The sequence below is a fragment of the Dendroctonus ponderosae genome, unplaced genomic scaffold (genome assembly GCF_020466585.1).
Source record: "Dendroctonus ponderosae isolate FM_Combo_2020 unplaced genomic scaffold, Dpon_F_20191213v2 Dpon_F_20191213_12, whole genome shotgun sequence".
Classification (NCBI taxonomy): domain Eukaryota; kingdom Metazoa; phylum Arthropoda; class Insecta; order Coleoptera; family Curculionidae; genus Dendroctonus; species Dendroctonus ponderosae.
In genome coordinates, this window is record NW_026017316.1 from 559019 (window position 1) to 570110 (window position 11092).

The 11092-nt window shown below is 46.8% G+C and overlaps 3 protein-coding genes across 5 annotated transcripts in view; 2 read left to right on the plus strand and 1 right to left on the minus strand.

The window, feature by feature from the left end:
• Window positions 1-338: 338 nt before the first annotated feature.
• Window positions 339-4991, plus strand: LOC109539325 (pancreatic triacylglycerol lipase). 2 transcript variants are annotated; one of them, XM_019907001.2, is made up of 8 exons: window positions 339-657; window positions 720-985; window positions 1556-1909; window positions 1960-2080; window positions 4125-4400; window positions 4458-4572; window positions 4629-4838; window positions 4884-4991. In XM_019907001.2, the coding sequence occupies exons 1-8, from the start codon at window positions 495-497 to the stop codon at window positions 4954-4956; spliced, it is 1578 nt and encodes a 525-aa protein (XP_019762560.2). In that variant the 5' UTR covers window positions 339-494; the 3' UTR covers window positions 4957-4991. The 2 variants fall into 2 exon arrangements, with proteins under 2 accessions (XP_019762560.2, XP_019762561.1); XM_019907002.2 differs by lacking the exon at window positions 4884-4991 and having other exon boundaries at window positions 373-657; window positions 4445-4572; window positions 4629-4718.
• Window positions 4756-8531, minus strand: LOC109539326 (U2 small nuclear ribonucleoprotein A'). 2 transcript variants are annotated; one of them, XM_019907005.2, is made up of 7 exons: window positions 8447-8531; window positions 6059-6294; window positions 5850-5997; window positions 5432-5784; window positions 5260-5382; window positions 5111-5197; window positions 4756-4845 (listed from the first exon to the last, which is right to left on the minus strand). In XM_019907005.2, exons 2-6 carry the CDS (start codon window positions 6138-6140, stop codon window positions 5160-5162), a joined length of 744 nt encoding a protein of 247 aa, XP_019762564.1. In that variant the 5' UTR covers window positions 6141-6294; window positions 8447-8531; the 3' UTR covers window positions 4756-4845; window positions 5111-5159. The 2 variants fall into 2 exon arrangements, with proteins under 2 accessions (XP_019762564.1, XP_019762563.1); XM_019907004.2 differs by lacking the exon at window positions 4756-4845 and having other exon boundaries at window positions 4982-5197.
• Window positions 8532-9626: 1095 nt separating this feature from the next.
• LOC109539333 (WW domain-binding protein 4) overlaps window positions 9627-11092 on the plus strand; it is a 10145-nt gene continuing 8679 nt past the window's right edge. Inside the window, exon 1 of the mRNA XM_019907011.2 lies at window positions 9627-9781. Within this exon, the coding sequence (XP_019762570.2) occupies window positions 9780-9781 (2 nt within the window). The 5' untranslated portion in view covers window positions 9627-9779. The remainder of the gene's footprint in view (window positions 9782-11092) is intronic.

Consider the following 11092-nt stretch of genomic DNA (forward strand, 5'->3'; position numbering starts at 1 on the left):
AGTTTTGGACGCATTTTGTAGGATGACGTCCCTTCGACAAGTGGGAAAAGTTTCGATTTTTCAGGCATCCCCAGGCAATTTTCCACAATTTTTCAAAATCTCGATTGAATTTTGCAGGCCGAAATTGACAATTTTATTCCTGCGTATCTTGCGAGGTAAAAAATTCAATTTTGCCTTAGTTTTGTAGAGAAAAGTTCAATCAATAAATGGAAAACGTTTCGATTTCGAACCATCTTCAGGAGACTTTAGGTAATTTTTTCAAACCTACATCGAGCCCCGAAGAGTGAAATTTTCGAAAGCAGACTTCACTCATGCACATCCACACCTGCCCGCACCAGGAAAAGAGTCGAGGAAAAACGGCGTCAACTGGCAACGCTGCCAGCAAGTGAAAGTGGCTGTTGCGAGTCTTCAGTTATGTATTCGCGACCCGCGTGGCCGCTCGACAATGTCGAACGCTCTCAAGGTGAGTAAAAGTGTGGCGACTGGGTTCTGAAATGCTGCGGAAAATGTGCCTGTTTCTGAGCTGCGCGCTTTTGATCGACGCCCAGCTGTTCTTCCCGCTCAAAGCGGCGCGGCAGCTCACTGAGCGACTCAGAGCCAAGCTGAGCCAGTACAGGGATCGGACGCGCGAGCGCAACACGCAAATGATCTGCTACGGTACGTAAATAATCGCCGAGCCAACAGCCAACGTCATCCGCACAACGTTTCGCCCCGCACAGATGTGGTGGGCTGCTTCAGTCTCCCGCACAAAAACTCACCGCTGCAGAAGGTGCCGGAAAGTCCGGCCGCTTTGGACACCAAGTTCCTGCTGTTCACGCGCCAGAATCGCACCGAACCGGAACTGCTCCACTATGCGGACGCTTCCGGTTCGCTGCGCTCATCCAGCTTCAATGTGTTCAAGCCGCTCAAGGTGCTCATCCATGGCTACACGAGCAAATGGAACCAATCGGGGGCCGTTCAGGTGAAGGACGCCTACCTCCAGCTGGTGAGTTCTGGACAGTCGCATTTATGGCGCATGCGCCGCTGCCCCTTTCGGCACTCCATAGAGAAAAGCTCGGTTTTCCTGCGGGGTTTATTTGGTACCAATCGAGCCGGTGGTTCCTTCACAATTATCACAATTAATTGGGGAAGTTTGCAATTTTTTCCGGCGGTGATTCGTTTTTGCGCCACGCTCTTCTGAGGCGCATTTCAAAGGAACCATTCAAGGCACCAGAAAGTGGCCTTCAGCACTCGATGGAGGAACCATCAGTGTACGTGCGGTGCGCATTTGGTTCCACTCGAGCCGGTGGTTCCTTCACAATTAAATGGGGAAGTTTGCAATTTTTTCCGGCGGTGTTTCGTTTTTGCGCCACGCTCTTCTGGGGCGCATTTCAAAGGAACCATTCACGGCACCCGAAAGCGGCCATCAGCACGCGATGGAGGAACCCTCAGGTTACTTGCGCGGTCGATTTGGTGCCACTCCAGCAAGCGGTTTCGGGAAAATGAATTTTTCAACTTCACCTTCTCCTCAACTTGACGACTGACCACATTTGCTTTGCATGCGCCCCCCATTTAGTACGACTGCAACGTGCTGCTGGTCGACTGGCAAAATGGGGCTCGGGGGCCCCAATACACATCGGCCGCCGCCAACACTGAACTGGTGGGGCGTCAATTGGGCATCCTGCTGCTCAGCATGGTGGAGGGCGGGCTCCAGCCCCACAACATCCACGTGATCGGGTTCTCGTTGGGGGCGCATGTGGCAGGGGCGGCGTCCGAGCCCCTCAAAATCAAGGGCCACCTGATGGGGCGCATCACCGGCCTGGACGCCGCCAGTCCGCTCTTCCGCAGCAACCATTTTCGCGAGAAGAACAAGAAGCTGGACCGAACGGATGCGCGCTATGTGGATGTTCTGCATACCGACGCCAGTCCGGTAGGTTTGGGAGTGAGGAGCCTCAACCTCAATTTGAGCGCCTGCTGCAGTTTCTAGCGGACGGTTTCGGGCTGTGGGAGCCCATCGGACATGCGGATTTCTTCCCCAATGGGGGCCAGCAGCAGCCCGGATGCCGCGATCGGCGCAGCTCAGTGCTGATCACGCAGTTGGGTAAGCGCTGAGCGCTGAGCGCTCACTTTGCTGTTAGGCCGCGGCTAGATTGGAAGCAAATGCGGGCATTTTTTATGTCGAACAATCGATTTTCTGGCGCTGAAAGCGGCATCTGAGCCGGATATGGTGCCAAGCTCTTCCTTATAGAAACTTCCTGCGAGTTGACAGTGAAAAACCCTGATAACTTTTACAGTTTTGGTGGGATTTCTCATGTTGAAACACCATTTTGCTCAAAATTCCAAGCCCAATTGGCGGGTTTTTAAATTATTGAAATCGCCCCAGAACTGAGGAAGTTGGGTCTAAAACACTCCTCACCTCAAAATGCTCATTTTCCCCACCGTTCCTATTCAATGGCGTTTCCCAACTCAAAACGCCGAAAAGTCCCAGGTTTCTAAAGCAATTTCCCTGGTGGAAAATGGGTCTCATAGGAAATTTTCTCAGGAATTCATTGCCGTTTGATTTTTTTCAGTAGCACCACAACTAACGAAGTTACATGGAAAAGGTTCCCAACTCAAAACGCCGAAAAGTCCCAGGTTTCTAAAGCGATTTCCCCGGTGGAAAATGGGTCTCATAGGAAATTTCCTCAGGAACTCATTGCGGTTTGATTTTCTTCAATAGCACCACAACTAACGAAGTTGCATGAAAAAGGTTCCCAACTCAAAACGCCGAAAACTCCCATGTTTCTACAGCGATTTTCCAGGTGCAAAATGGGTCTCATAGGAAATTTCCTCAGGAATTCATTGCCGTTTGATTTTTTTCAATAGCACCACAAATAACGAAGTTGCATTGGAAAGGTTCCCAACTCAAAACGCCGAAAAGTCCCAGATTTCTAAAGCGATTTTCCAGGTGGAAAATGGGTCTCATAGGAAATTTCCGCAGGAATTCATTGCCGTTTGATTTTCCTCAATAGCACCACAACTAACGAAGTTGCATGGAAAAAGTTCCCAACTCAAAACGCCGAAAAGTCCCAGGTTTCTAAAGCAATTTCCCCGGTGCAAAATGGGTCTCATAGGAAATTTCCTCAGGAATTCATTGCCGTTTGATTTTCTTCAATAGCACCACAACTAACGAAGTTGCATGGAAAAGGTTCCCAACTCAAAACGCTGAAAAGTCCCAAGTTTCTAAAGCGATTTTCCAAGTGCAAAATGGGTCTCATACGAAATTTCCTCAGGAATTCATTGCCGTTTGATTTTCTTCAATAGCACCACAACTAACGAAGTTGCATGGAAAAGGTTCCCAACTCAAAACGCCGAAAAGTCCCAKGTTTCTAAAGCAATTTTCCCGGTGGAAAATGGGTCTCATAGGAAATTTCCTCAGGAATTCATTGCCGTTTGATTTTTTTCAATAGCACCACAGCTAACGAAGTTGCATGGAAAAGGTTCCCAACTCAAAACACCGAAAAGTCCCAAGTTTCTAAAGCGATTTTCCAGGTGTAAAATGGGTCTCATAGGGAATTTCCTCAGAAATTCATTGCCGTTTGATTTTCTTCAATAGCACCACAACTAACGAAGTTGCATGGAAAAGGTTCCCAACTCAAAACGCCGAAAAGTCCCTGGTTTCTAAAGCAATTTCCCCGGTGGAAAATGAGTCGTTTAGGAAATTTCCTCAGGAGTCCAATGGTGTTTGATGTTTTTCAATGGCACCCCAACTAATGAAGTTGAATGCTGCATATTCCCAAATCAAAACGCCGATAAGTCCCAGGTTTCCATTGCGATTTTCCCGGTGGAAAATGGGTCTTTTAGGAAATTTTCTCACGAATCCAATGGTGTTTGATGTTTTTCAATGGCGTTGGGCGTACTGCAATAGCACCAAAACTCACACAGTCGCACCTTAAAAATCTCCAACTTAAAACGCCGATATCCCGCACGTTTCTAACGCAATTTCGCCGCTGAAAAGCCGGTCTTGCAGGAAATTTCCTCAGCAATTCAATGCCGTTGGGCCCGAGTCAATTACACCAAAACGCGCACCCGCCTCCAATCTAACCGCGGCCTCACACATCACTTCCAAATGGTTGGGGCGCTTGCATACTCATAACACCTCACAGAGGGGGGAAAGTTGACGCGCGAGTCCGCCTGCAGCCACATCCGCGCCTTCCAGCTCTTCACCGAGACCATCAGCAGCAAGCTGGGGCCACCGGGCGCCGCCCCCTGCCAGTTCATCGCCTACAGCTGCCCGGGGGGGATGCCCGCCTTCGAAAAGGGGCACTGCTTCCCGCAGCTCCCCAAGGGCAACCTCACAGGGGAAACGGGCCTGTTTGGGGAGGACTCCACCGGGGAGGGCATCATGTACTTCAGCACCCGCGCCTCCAGCCCCTATTGCGGTAAGCTCCACGCGCACCAAGCGATTCGGGAAGACCATAAGTAGGGGCCTTTTCCAGGCACCCAACTGCAGGCCTCCGTCTACGTGGCGCAGCGCACCAGCGCCATCAAAGGCGTGCTGCAAATCGCCCTTTTCTACCCCCACCACTCTGTGACCTTCCACATTGAAACCAAGTGAGCGCGTCCGCCGTTTACCTGGCGAGAAATTGACCAAAAAATCACCTTTCCAGCACCAAAGACTTCGTGATGAGCGGCTCGAGGATGGACGCCGTGGCCGTGGCCCCGTTTCGCTCCCTGGACCCGCTTCAGACGCCCGCAATCCACACCAACCTGCACTTTTTCCCCATCCAAGTCGAGGAGGAGGAGGAGAATCGGACTGCAATCGCGCCCGGCCGCCTCTATGTGGACAAAATCGTGGTCAGGGACATGTGGGGGAACAGGTAAGGTCTAGAACGGAAAACCACACTAATGCAGGAGAAAATCAGTTGGCAGCACAGCGAGAAGGAGCTGATGGTCAGCGACAGCAGCCCCAAGCGGCTCATCCTGCGCACTGTGTGATATTACCCGAATAAAACGTGTTTGCTGTTGTGGAATTTTTGGATTTATTACAGAAAAAAATTGGTTTCGGTTGGGTTATCGCTTCTCAACCAGGTCAGACCAGACACATTCTTATCAGCTTAACAGTGCGACGCCTTAACTTAGCAAATCTTACCTGATGGAGAGAATGTGCCCGGTTGGCGCGAGCCTGAGTGGGGCCTCACTCAATCCACCTCCATCGCTGAGCCCCCATTGGGCACATCTGAAACATCCTCAAAGCTTAAACAGGCCCTGACGGGCCCCCCAGGGGGAGGAGCTCCTTACCAGCGGGTTCCTGGCCAGGAATGTGCCCCGATTGGAGGATCTTCTGCAGCCGTTCCACTTCCTCTAGGGAGTTGGCGTTGTTGATGGCCTCCCTGATTTTCCTGATCTCCTCATCGCTCAGCCCTGGAATGGAGGGAGTGAGACGCAGTTGAACTTGAGACTTGGGAATTACCTCTGCTTTTGGCGATGTTGTGCATGTTGCCGCCCGGCACAAAAGTCTTGGACCGTTTCAGGATGTCCTTCTGGATCTCCTTGCCCTTTTTGCTCTTGAACAGCTGCTTGGCCTCGTCGCGCTCCTTCTGCCGGATCTTCCGGAAGTCGAGCAGCTTCAGCTGCGGCAGCTTGTAGATCAAGTAGAGCCGATAGTGCTGCTTGGCGGTGATCGGGTTGTGCAGCAGGCTGAGCGTGGTCAGCTTCTCCAGGGAGAGGAGCGTCTCCACGTCCCCCAGGTCCTCCAGCTGGTTGCCCGTCAAAATCAGCGACTCCAAGTTGGGAATGTACTCGTCCAGATGGTCGGCGATGCGGCTGCGAATCCATCACATCAAACCCTCTTTAACCGAAACGGGGCTTCGCCCCCGCCAGCAACTCACACAATCCGGTTGTTGTTCAACAGCAAGCACTTCAGCCGTTTCAGGTAGGGAAACCCGTCAAGCTTCCGAATGTCGTTGTCGGAGAAGTCAAGCGTATCGAACTGGTCGCCGGTGGCCCCCAGGTTCTCGATCTCGGGGATCCGGTAGCCTGGAAACAAGCCCGATCAAAATAGGGCTGGAAATTGGGGCCGCAGCCAGGCCACACTCACCTCGCAGGTCCAGCTCCCGGTCTTTGACCGGATTCACGTACTGCATCGAGTTCTGGATCAGTTCAGCGGTCAACTTGACCATTTTTAGGCCGGAAATCTGGGTTTTTTTCGAAGTTTTCCAAACAGACCGACGCCAATTGACAGGTCTTTGAAGGTTAGCCGGCCAGACCGAGCATAGCCTCACTTGTGGCTGGATTGGGGCGTGGCGTTGGAGGGCAGGATTTTAATTAAATCTTCTGAAAAAGAGGCCCGTGTGGAGGTTTACGGTTGGCAATCAAGTTCTCATTGATTGAATTTTTTCTCTAAAACTAGTAATTATTAATGCAAAAATGTATAAATTGAATGGATTTGCCCATAGGCATCTCTCTTGGTCACCAGCAAATTCCCATTTTCTGTCTCTTTCGCCTCGCCCGAGTAGAGCGCAAAAATTGATTATTTTCCAGGGCAAACAGCTCGAGATTGACATCTCACTTTGACTTCAGTCAACTCAACGCTCCCTCTTTCTCTTCAATTAATAATAGGTTGAAATCGCACAAGCGTCTAGATATACGGCACTTTTTGTCAATTCTATCGATTGTGGCGATTCGAACCTAGCGGTTTGTTATGATTTAAGACGATTTAAGGTTAGGTGATTTTTTGCCGGTATTTTGTTGTAACCGTTAACTCTTTGGTTTTTATTAATATAGTGTTGGACTTTGACTGTGTTAACTTAATTAATATTGATAAAATTATTGGACTTATAAAGTTTGATTTAGAAGAACTTAACGATGTGTTTTTTAACGTTACTCTATATATTATGTACACCAAATGAGGCGTTTTAATAATCAAAATGTATTATTGAGCAAATAGATAGTTGGCTTAAGTCATTTTCCTATGTGCAATGTGCAAATTTAATTAAAACAAATTATCAACGATTTTTTAATTTTAAAGTAACAGAAAAAATAAAATTACTTTTGTAAGAGTCAAGAAATATTGAGCAAAATAGTTGCTGGTATTTTCTGTTTCCATTTACTTTTTGCTTAACAAAAGTGGAATACCAACAACGTAGTTCGACTTTTTAGTAGGTAGTACTATGTGAATTAATTTCATTATATCATGCGTATAAAATACTAGGATTTGTAAACAGAAATTTTAAATATTTTAACAACATTTTTTTATTGCATTTTTAGTATTTAATGTCATAAGCACTCTTACTTGTTATTACCACTTGGGTCATGTTTACTATAAGTTTTACCGGTAAATAAATCTATGGAATGTATTTACTAATTTGAAAACTATCCAAATAAATGTATCGATGTATGTAAGGATATTCAATATACTGTCAAATATACAATAAACCAAACTTTTTAGGAGATTTATTTAATGGTTTAAGTTGCTTACTTAAATACTACGATTACAAAATCTAATACCTATTTAAGTTGATCAGAATAAATCATTTGTAAATTGTTATAAATTAAGAAATACTCATAATTATCACTGTCTTTCTTTGTGCTAATATAAAGACAATGCTATTATTTTTGTTCCAACAAATTCAAATAATTCCTCTTAAAAAATTAAAAATTGCTTGCCAAGAGCGCATAAAATTTACCTATGAATTTCTGTAAGATACTATTTGTTTGTCATTTTTATCTAGAGCTTATATAAGGTTCGAAAGGCACGAGAAAATGAAAAAAAAATGATTGGCAGACTCGCGGTTGTTTATCTCGACAAATTATAAAATAATTATCATCCAACAATAAACAAAACCACATAACCTTAAATCGTCTTAACTCATTTGTAGAACTTGTCAACGATACGTTCGACAACGATACAAATCGATATTTGATTGGTTCGAATCGCCGCAATCGATAGAAGTGACAGGACGTGCCATATACGTAGACGCTTGTGAAATCGCTGCTTCCACGTCACATTTTAAGTGTTTTTCAAGAAAAATGTGCATTTTTACCCAATTTCGACGTTTTCCACGAGTTTTCACAATAAGGCGCTTGAAATTGACATTTGCGCGATCCATTTCAAGTGTTTTTTTTAACGAAATCGGTGAATTTCTTTTAAATTTATAAACACGAGTGACAATTTGTGATTTTGCAAAATTTCAGGGTTTTGTTTAAAAACGTGCAACTTCCAAACCGAAACATGTTTTAACTTCACATTTTCACCTTCACTAGACGGTGGCGCACGCGTCAAACCGGAAAAGCTTCATTTAAATCGCTCGAAAATCTGACCCATTTATTAGGCCACACTTCGTTCGGTGATAGTTAAGGGTCGAAAATTGACTTTGTATCCTTCAAATAATTAAAATTCTGTAAAATTGGATTGATGTCTAATTTATTTATTAAACTTTTCACGAGCGATAATTTTACGAAAATCCGAATAAAATCAATTTCTTACTTTACTTACTGCGACTGCTGACATCTGCGCGTCGTTGCTGCAAGTCCCCAAACTGTGGTTATGTCCGCTCCAAGAGCCCAAAATCATTTCCCACTTAAAAAAACATACGCATTCACCACGAGCACTAAAACGACCATCCGCACTCCACCACCGTCAAGAAGCGACTGAACGGTCACTCGGGCCGGCCAGCTGAGGTCGTTCGGCTCGACGGCGCCTTCTGATTGGTCAACGAGTGTAGCCGAACGCCCGATCCACGACCTTGACGTGCCAACGACAGCCCCACTCAGCGGCGTGCACAGAAACTTTTATTTAATTAAATTGATTTTTTAATTTCCCCAAAGACCAATGTGCCCCTGGAGGCACAGCCCCAGGTTGATTAGCCCCGGCAGGGTCCAGCTGCCACAATTTAGTTAAAGAATCTTGGCCCAATGAGGATTTTTTTGGGATTTTTATAGGAAATAGCTCTCCTGAGGGGGGCCAAGCCCTAAGGGGCAACGCCGGATACTCTTAGGGCCTGCCACAACCCGTTTCTTGTCAAAATGCGGGCTGGCTGGCCCGAAATGGGGCCCTAAACTGAAATGTAGAATGCGTGTGACAACTGTCAGCGCTTAAGGGTTTTCGCGGATTTTGGCGCAAATACCCCGAGAAACCCCAGAAAAATGAATGTTTCCCCATCGAGAAATTGTCCTGAATGGAATGGCACGCGTTAAAACCCGGGGTTTCTAACAGCCAATCCACCATCAGGAAACCCCTTTCTGACCCTTGTCAGTGGCGTGCGGCATTGCCACTGTCAAGCTTTTTACGCAAAAAAAAAACAATTTCTGAGCAACAGTGTGGCTGACTTTTCGCCCCTTTTTGCAAAAATAACGAAAACTATTTTCACTGTATTTTCACTCATTAACAGACTTTTTTGCGACAATTTTGGCTCTTGGAAGCGCTTGAATAATTGCTGGCAAGTCGCACCATTTTACTCGAATTGACTGTAAGTCGGCAGTTTTTTGTGAATTTAAATTTTTATTAAATTATACCAAACAAAACATCACCGGGCGAGTTCCCCAAGTTTTTGGCACAAATCAGGCCAAAACCCGTTTCCTTCCCAGCCCTAGTTGGTCTCAGGCGCGGCGCTGCCAAACTGCCCAACCAACCTCCAAACCCGTCCATCACTGCGATTGGCAAACGACAACTGACATCTGGAGCAATTGTTTTGTTGTTGTTGTCAATCAGTCAGTGTCTGTGTTTAGGGGCCAATTTGGGGCTTTTCTGGAAAAAATCGGGGCCCAACCAGTGCGGCGCCCCTTTGGAACGCCGCCCAGCCGCCCAGTGCACCTTAGCCATGTAAGTAGTCCGAGTTTCCTTCCTACGCACTTTGCCCAGTTCTTGGGGGCCCCCCCAGTTTGATTACGGAAGCCCCGACTTCGGTGCGATAGCGGGCCGAGGGCGCCGTTGAACTGGATGTTCGGCTAGTGGGGACGGGGCTATTTTTAGCGCGATTGTATCCGAAATTACGCACGCACAACAATGGGAATGCGAGAAGGCGCTTGAAGGATTATAAACAGTGCCGTGATGATGATTTGCCGCTCAATCAGGCAGTTTGATTCGGGCAAACGCGCTGCCAAACAGTCAGTCTCGCAAATTTTGCCCAATTCGGTGTCCAGCAGCTTCTATTCTCTGTTTTTTTTTCGTTGGTCTTCCAGAAGGGGCGACGATGCCCATTGGTGGCCCCACACATGGACCAATCGAACGACATTTTCGCATTAAGTCCGTGTTTCAAAATCGAGCTCGATCAAGTCCCCTTTATTAGTGGGCGCAATGAAACGAAAAAAGTGGCCCGAAGAAGGTGGGCGATCCTGGCCAAGGCCCTGAAGGTATTCCCCCTAATCAGTCCTGATGAGCCCTTATCCGCACACCCGATAAGCGTTCATTGGCTGCTGATTGATTGTCGTAAACTAGTTTTTGATTGGCTGTAGTGTTTTTTAGTGCACGCGTCCCCCTTTGATTCGTACGCAAGCTCCCGTTGGTCGTTGGCCAAGTTTATTGTTGTTGTTTTGATTTGTTTCGTTTTAGTTTCGATTATCTAGTTTGTGGGCTTGCAGTAGAGGTGTTGAGTGTACGTGTTACTCTAGAAGCAGAGTCGCTAGCCGTTACTCTGATTGAATGCAACCGTTTCAATGACTCGTTACTTTGATTGCTTTGATTATGGCCCTGGATTGGGTGATTGCCGTCCCGCTCGCAGGGGTGGTGGAGCCGGGTTTGCTCTGTGAAGGGGCGCAAAGAGCCAGTTTCTAGCGGGTCTGATTTCGGAAAAATTAATTTTTGAAAATTGGCCTGCAGAGAGGATGCGCGCAAAGCGCCAACAAAGTTTCTCGGAAAATTACTGGAACCACTGTTCGCGATTAAACTTCCAGGGATTATAGAGCAAGGGTTTCTTTATCAAGGGGCGCAAAGAGCAAGTTCGTAACGGGTGGAGTTTCGGAGAAATGAATTTTTGAAAACTTGTTCGCAGAATGGGTTCGTATAAGACATCACCCAGGTTTGAAAATTCCTAGAAAATTACTGAAATCACTGATCGCGATTAAACTGCGTCAGGTTATAGAGCAAAGTTTGCTCTATAAAGAGGCGCAAAGAGCCAGTTTCTAACGAGTCCAG

What these genes read in the sequence shown, in the direction of transcription:
- LOC109539325 (XM_019907001.2), top strand. Translation starts at nt 495, where the DNA reads ATGCTGCGGAAAATGTGCCTGTTTCTGAGCTGCGCGCTTTTGATCGAC. An exon ending in AGGACGCCTACCTCCAGCTG is followed by an intron (nt 986 to 1,555) that starts GTGAGTTCTGGA and finishes CCCCCCATTTAG; the next exon opens with TACGACTGCAACGTGCTGCT. An exon ending in AGTGCTGATCACGCAGTTGG is followed by an intron (nt 2,081 to 4,124) that starts GTAAGCGCTGAG and finishes AACACCTCACAG; the next exon opens with AGGGGGGAAAGTTGACGCGC.
- LOC109539326 (XM_019907005.2), bottom strand. Translation starts at nt 6,140, where the DNA reads ATGGTCAAGTTGACCGCTGAACTGATCCAGAACTCGATGCAGTACGTG. An exon ending in TTGAACAACAACCGGATTGT is followed by an intron (nt 5,785 to 5,849) that starts GTGAGTTGCTGG and finishes ATGGATTCGCAG; the next exon opens with CCGCATCGCCGACCATCTGG. An exon ending in CAACATCGCCAAAAGCAGAG is followed by an intron (nt 5,383 to 5,431) that starts GTAATTCCCAAG and finishes CCTCCATTCCAG; the next exon opens with GGCTGAGCGATGAGGAGATC.